At 46.1% G+C, this 7,597-nt stretch overlaps 1 protein-coding gene across 1 annotated transcript; it reads right to left on the reverse strand.

The window, feature by feature from the left end:
• Positions 1–4: 4 nt before the first annotated feature.
• Positions 5–1,678, reverse strand: LOC118380441 (ferritin, middle subunit-like; the record flags this gene model as incomplete). The annotated part of the gene is made up of 4 exons (XM_035767427.2): positions 1,372–1,678; positions 855–1,001; positions 497–622; positions 5–25 (listed from the first exon to the last, which is right to left on the reverse strand). Coding segments are annotated over exons 1-4 (396 nt in total), but the record flags the coding sequence as incomplete, so codon positions are not given.
• Between the last annotated feature and the right edge of the window lie 5,919 nt (positions 1,679–7,597).

Below are 7,597 nucleotides of genomic sequence, written 5' to 3' on the forward strand. Positions count from 1 at the left end.
AATGGGTCTCCAGGAAGTCACACAGCTAAAGAGGGAAAACACAGGTCAGAAAAGATAATGAATACAGACTATTGTAACAGTAATTACAGTAACACACAAGAGCCTGGTGGTAATGGCATAAGGGCAGATAATGAGGTGTCTGCAGTTTATTTTTTAACTAGACAAGTCAGATAACAAATTCCTATTTACAATGACATTCTAACATGGCACAGTGGGTTAATCAGGGGCAGAACAGATTTTTACCTTGTCAGCTCAGGGATTCGAGCCAGCAACCTTCTGGTTACTGGCCCAAAGCTCTAACCACTAGATGACCTGCCACCCCTTATGCATTAGCTGCATTGTGTGTGTGTAGTGTGCATCTGGACTATTGTGTGCATGTTAAGAAACAGGTCACCCAATCCTGTCATTAGTTATCAGAGCTTCAACAACCTGATCATCTCCTGAGACAGTACCTATATTCTATGTGATACATACATATGGTTCCACCATAACTTACATGGGGGTCAACCTTGTCAGAGGCAATCTTGTGCAGGTCCAGCAGGGCCTGGTTCACATTCTTCTCCAGCTGCAGAGCACACTGCATGGCCTCCAGCCCATTGCCCCACTCATCACGTTCTGGCTTCTACACAGGCCAGAGTGAACACAGGAGGGTTAGGGACTACTAGCAAACGTTTAGGTTTGGATAAAGTGAACAGAGTTACATCCCCACACTGTTTCAGTTCAGTGGTTAGAGGCAGTATGTTTAGGACTACTCCAGGTTCTCTATATCAACTTAACGCTGGGCACTCCATGGAGTAAAGACATTTTCTATCAGTCTACAATCTAAATGTTTTCCTCGATGCTCAGGCGCTCACCTTGATGTCCTGGAGTAAAATGCGTCCACCTCTCTTGTTCTGGAAGGAGAGTAGCTTGTCGGCGTGCTCTCGCTCCTCGTCGCTGTTCTCCTTGAAGAAATGCGCGAAGCCAGGCAGAGCCACATCGTCACGGGAGAAATAGAAAGCCTGGGTGGACAAACAAAACAGTGTGGTTAAAATAAAATAAAAAGTGCCGAACGTGACTGGGCGTTATGTTATTGTTGTGGCAACTAAGCTTGATGATATAGGCATGAATCAGTCTAGTCTACTTGGTAACCTGACAATTAACCTGTCAATGAGTTCTTACGCGCTCTGACCAAGGTAGGATAGATTCCCGGCTTCACTTGAATGCTATACCAACCTGGAGGGTCTTAATAGCCTTGCCAAGTAAAACTCAAATATGTACTTAACGGAGTTGAGGTTATTGGCTACAGAAAAGTCGGGTGAAAAGTGGAATTTAGGCCCAGGCATAATAACAGGTAGCTCAACGAAACGGTCACCTTGGTAAACTCCTTACCATTGAAGTGTAGGTGTAGGAGGCAAACATCTCCAAGTTGATCATCCGGTTGATAGCAGCTTCGCAATCGTGGTGATAGTTCTGGCGGATCTGAGACTCCATTTTGGCAGATTTTCTTTAATATCTAAAGTAACGGTACAAAAATAAGGTTTATTCGACTATTTTGCTATTATAGTTCAGGTAAGTGTTATGTTATCAATCCAGAATGTTCTATAATGCGGGACGAAGGCAGAGGAGTTCCGTTCAATCACTGTTGAAGCAATAACTTCTTCATGCGTCTTCTCAGACTTGTGAACTGGAAGGAGCCTTGTTCGCTCTATTTATTGTTCCAAACGGAATACATCAGTGAAATCCACCCTCACAGAGCGTAGCCAATCACCTTTAGAAATTCAACAGGAACTATGCGGATCATTTGATGACGATCCCACTCCTCCGGAGTGAATGTAACATTGTGTGTTCTCATGAATTCTTGATAATCGTATAGTTGGCCATCATTGTTCAATAATTGTTTAATCCAAATAATGTTGTTGTCAAACCAGTCTTGGAAAAATAAATACTTGTTTTTGTGTTTTAAGTCATTCTTATTCCATATATGTATATATGTATATGTTCTTTTGTCAGAAGATTTTGGAGTGAGTTAAAATCTTCTATCTTAAAGAGAAGACTACTAATGTTAATCTGAGAGACTATGATATTATGTTTTTTGATATGGACCCTGATTTAACTTTCATTGTTCATTTATTTATCTTTTATGGAAGATTCTTTATCCATGAAATGAAGTGGGCAGAGAACAAACCCTCTTCACATTATTTAAGATGGAATTTAAATATAATTTTGAAATTATCAGTAAATGTAAAAACAAAAAGCAAGATTCACCATAAAGAGACTCAAATCTCCCTCACTAACTTTAAACATCAGCTGTCAGAGCAGGTCACATATCATTGCACCTATACATAGCCAAATCAAAATCAAAATCACTTCCGGGTTGGAGCGAGGTCGCATCGGCACTTTCGCTCCGCAGGTAGTATAACTTTTTCATTACATTTCATTATAGTACAACGGTTTGATTTTTCTAATCTTAGCAATTTCTTCTTAGCTAGCTACATAGCCGTCCTTGTATCAAAGATAATTGCATAATTATCGTATTTCGTCGCCCTAACGTAGTCTTCACTTCACCAGCTAGCCAGCTAGCAAACGCCCACCGATTAGCAGCACTGTTACACTCAACTGAACGACTTGATTAGTGTAGTGTTAGCTAGCTACATAGCTGTCTTTGCTGTCTTCGTATCCTAGATAATTGTGTAGTTTAGAGTGTGTAGTCTTAGAGTGATTATCTTAATTTACCGAGGTTAGCTAGCCAGCTATTCGTCGTCCTTAACGTAGAAGACTCTGCTAGCTAGCTAACAGCTAACAGCTAGCCAACGTCTACTGAATAGAACTCAACAACCCGGTCGCATTCACAGGTAGTATCACATTTTCATTTCATTTCATTACAGTACAACGGTTTGATTTGTTTGATCGTAGCTAGCTACATAGCTAGCTACATAGCAGTCTTTGTATCAAAGATAATTGTGTAGTCTAGAGCGATTTTCTAGGTTAGCTAGCCAGCTATTGTCGTTCTTTTAACGCAACGTAACGTAAACAACACTGCTAGCTAGCCAGCTAGCCCCGAATAGCAGCACTGCAGAAACTATTACACTCAACGGAACGACTTGATTAGTGTAGTGTCAACAACGCAGCCACTGCCAGCTAGCCTACTTCAGCAGTACTGTATTATTTTAATCATTTTAGTCAATAAGATTCTTGCTACGTAAGCTTAACTTTCTGAACATTCGAGACGTGTAGTCCACTTGTCATTCCAATCTCCTTTGCATTAGCGTAGCCTCTTCTGTAGCCTGTCAACTATGTGTCTGTCTATCCCTGTTCTCTCCTCTCTGCACAGACCATACAAACGCTCCACACTGCGTGGCCGCGGCCACCCTAATCTGGTGGTCCCAGCGCGCACGACCCACGTGGAGTTCCAGGTCTCCGGTAGCCTCTGGAACTGCCGATCTGCGGCCAACAAGGCAGAGTTCATCTCAGCCTATGCCTCCCTCCAGTCCTCGACTTCTTGGCACTGACGGAAACATGGATCACCACAGACAACACTGCTACTCCTACTGCTCTCTCTTCGTCCGCCCACGTGTTCTCGCACACCCCGAGAGCTTCTGGTCAGCGGGGTGGTGGCACCGGGATCCTCATCTCTCCCAAGTGGTCATTCTCTCTTTCTCCCCTTACCCATCTGTCTATCGCCTCCTTTGAATTCCATGCTGTCACAGTTACCAGCCCTTTCAAGCTTAACATCCTTATCATTTATCGCCCTCCAGGTTCCCTCGAGAGTTCATCAATGAGCTTGATACCTTGATAAGCTCCTTTCCTGAGGACGGCTCACCTCTCACAGTGCTGGGCGACTTTAACCTCCCACGTCTACCTTTGACTCATTCCTCTCTGCCTCCTTCTTTCCACTCCTCTCCTCTTTTGACCTCACCCTCTCACCTTCCCCCTACTCACAAGGCAGGCAATACGCTGACCTCATCTTTACTAGATGCTGTTCTTCCACTAACCTCATTGCAACTCCCTCCAAGTCTCCGACCACTACCTTGTATCCTTTTCCCTCTCGCTCTCATCTAACACCTCCCACACTACCCCTACTCGGATGGTATCGCGCCGTCCCAACCTTCGCTCTCTCTCCCCCGCTACTCTCTCCTCTTCCATCCTATCATCTCTTCCCTCTGCTCAAACCTTCTCCAACCTATCTCCTGATTCTGCCTCCTCAACCCTCCTCTCCTCCCTTTCTGCATCCTTTGACTCTCTATGTCCCCTATCCTCCAGGCCGGCTCGGTCCTCCCCTCCCGCCCCCGTGGCTCTACGACTCATTGCGAGCTCACAGAACAGGGCTCCGGGCAGCCGAGCGGAAATGGAGGAAAACTCGCCTCCCTGCGGACCTGGCATCCTTTCACTCCCTCCTCTCTACATTTTCCTCCTCTGTCTCTGCTGCTAAAGCCATTTTCTACCACTCTAAATTCCAAGCATCTGCCTCTAACCCTAGGAAGCTCTTTGCCACCTTCTCCTCCCTCCTGAATCCTCCTCCCCCTCCCCCTCCTCCCTCTCTGCAGATGACTTCGTCAACCACTTTGAAAAGAAGGTCGACGACATCCGATCCTCGTTTGCTAAGTCAAACGGCACCGCTGGTTCTGCTCACACTGCCCTACCCTGTGCTCTGACCTCTTTCTCCCTCTCTCTCCAGATGAAATCTTGCGTCTTGTGACGGCCGGCCGCCCAACAACCTGCCCGCTTGACCCTATCCCTCCTCTCTTCTCCAGACCATTTCCGGAGACCTTCTCCCTTACCTCACCTCGCTCATCAACTCATCCCTGACCGCTGGCTACGTCCCTTCCGTCTTCAAGAGAGCGAGAGTTGCACCCTTTCTGAAAAAACCTACACGCGATCCCTCCGATGTCAACAACTACAGACCAGTATCCCTTCTTTCTTTTCTCTCCAAAACTCTTGAACGTGCCGTCCTTGGCCAGCTCTCCCGCTATCTCTCTCTGAATGACCTTCTCGATCCTAATCAGTCAGGTTTCAAGACTAGTCATTCAACTGAGACTGCTCTTCTCTGTATCACGGAGGCGCTCCGCACCGCTAAAGCTAACTCTCTCTCCTCTGCTCTCATCCTTCTAGACCTATCGGCTGCCTTCGATACTGTGAACCATCAGATCCTCCTCTCCACGCTCTCCGAGTTGGGCATCTCCGGCGCGGCCCACGCTTGGATTGCGTCCCTACCTGACAGGTCGCTCCTACCAGGTGGCATGGCGAGAATCTGTCTCCTCACCACGCGCTCTCACCACTGGTGTCCCCAGGGCTCTGTTCTAGGCCCTCTCCTATTCTCGCTATACACCAAGTCACTTGGCTCTGTCATAACCTCACATGGTCTCTCCTATCATTGCTATGCAGACGACACACAATTAATCTTCTCCTTTCCCCCTTCTGATGACCAGGTGGCGAATCGCATCTCTGCATGTCTGGCAGACATATCAGTGTGGATGACGGATCACCACCTCAAGCTGAACCTCGGCAAGACGGAGCTGCTCTTCCTCCCGGGAAGGACTGCCCATTCCATGATCTCGCCATCACGGTTGACAACTCCATTGTGTCCTCCTCCCAGAGCGCTAAGAACCTTGGTGTGATCCTGGACAACACCCTGTCGTTCTCAACTAACATCAAGGCGGTGGCCCGTTCCTGTAGGTTCATGCTCTACAACATCCGCAGAGTACGACCCTGCCTCACACAGGAAGCGGCGCAGGTCCTAATCCAGGCACTTGTCATCTCCCGTCTGGATTACTGCAACTCGCTGTTGGCTGGGCTCCTGCCTGTGCCATTAAACCCTACAACTCATCCAGAACGCCGCAGCCCGTCTGGTGTTCAACCTTCCCAAGTTCTCTCACGTCACCCCGCTCCTCCGCTCTCTCCACTGGCTTCCAGTTGAAGCTCGCATCCGCTACAAGACCATGGTGCTTGCCACGGAGCTGTGAGGGGAACGGCACCTCAGTACCTCCAGGCTCTGATCAGGCCCTACACCCAAACAAGGGCACTGCGTTCATCCACCTCTGGCCTGCTCGCCTCCCTACCACTGAGGAAGTACAGTTCCCGCTCAGCCCAGTCAAAACTGTTCGCTGCTCTGGCCCCCAATGGTGGAACAAACTCCCTCACGACGCCAGGACAGCGGAGTCAATCACCACCTTCCGGAGACACCTGAAACCTGAAACCCCACTCTTTAAGGAATACCTAGGATAGGATAAAGTAATCCTTCTCACCCCCCTTAAAAGATTTAGATGCACTATTGTAAAGTGGCTGTTCCACTGGATGTAATAAGGTGAATGCACCAATTTGTAAGTCGCTCTGGATAAGAGCGTCTGCTAAATGACTTAAATGTAATGTAAATGTAAATCTATGGATATAGCAGCCTATAGCCTAATTCTGTCTGTCAAACAGGTAGAGCTACCTCTGTTTCTTAAATATGAAGTAATAGGCTCCAACACAAAGCCCTCTTGTTGTTAGTAAAGTCTAATTAAATGAAGACGGTTTAAATGAATTATTCATATTCCATTTGCCAATGTTCTGCACCATCAGCTGTCCATTTCCAAATGATTGTGCCGTGACTGCTGCTTCAAGTTTCTGCACCACAATGTAAGTAACTCAAATCTGGCTTATTTTGTGATGTCAATAATGGGTGGTTGGATAAATACATCATAGGAAAGAAACATATTGTTTTTCTTCAAATCAATTATAGTCGTAGCAAGCTATCATAGTTGACCTCCGGTCCTCAAATTGCTCTCCTTTTCAAACTGAACAGAACATAGGCTATAGCCTAGTCTACGCGCAAGATGTTGCATTTTTTTGGACAAGGCCTTATAATCAAAATGTATTTTCTGAGGAATTCTTTGACTCTCCTCCTGAACTGCCACTGTAGGCCTACACAGCACAGCATTGGTTAGGCAGCAAAAACCCGGGTTTTGATCAGCAAGGGCAGAGCAGGCCTCAGGGTTGGAATATCCGTTGCAGTGTGTAATGCAGTCTAGTTTTATTTACGCTATCCCAGCAGCTATCTTAGAAATATAACTTTCTCTGTGCTTCTGAGGGTGCACTTTGTAGCCTGTAGCCTATAGGCTATGAATCATTTGATTGAGACCACGCTAAATAACCTTTTTAGGCACACATCATATTTCATGCCCAGCAGAGAATCAGGTGGAATCGGGCATCGATATATAGCCTAATAAGCAACTGATTCTAAAACACTGAGAAATATTCAAAATTTCATCAACTACAAATTACATGACCCTTCCTACATTCCTCCAGGTACCCACCCTGTATATTTTTGTCCATCTTTACATTACAATTTTATCGTGCAAACTAAGAATGTTCTAAGAAAGTTATAAACAAAAGTGATAGTAATACTATAAATGATTAACCATTACAGAATTCTTCTGAAGGGTGACACAGCGCTTTTAGTCTGTACTCTTCCCTCCTCTATTCCTATTTGTCTCCTCCTTCCCACTTTTTTTCTCCTGTCATAATCCTCCTTTGGCCGTACTACAGTATGCCAGGGCAGAGCCTGAGTCATTCCATACTGTAGTAGAACCAACAGGAGGTTATGACAGGAATAAGCAGGGGTGCTAATTTCACTGGT

This window comes from Oncorhynchus keta, unplaced genomic scaffold (assembly GCF_023373465.1).
Source record: "Oncorhynchus keta strain PuntledgeMale-10-30-2019 unplaced genomic scaffold, Oket_V2 Un_contig_11872_pilon_pilon, whole genome shotgun sequence".
In the NCBI taxonomy this organism is placed as follows: domain Eukaryota; kingdom Metazoa; phylum Chordata; class Actinopteri; order Salmoniformes; family Salmonidae; genus Oncorhynchus; species Oncorhynchus keta.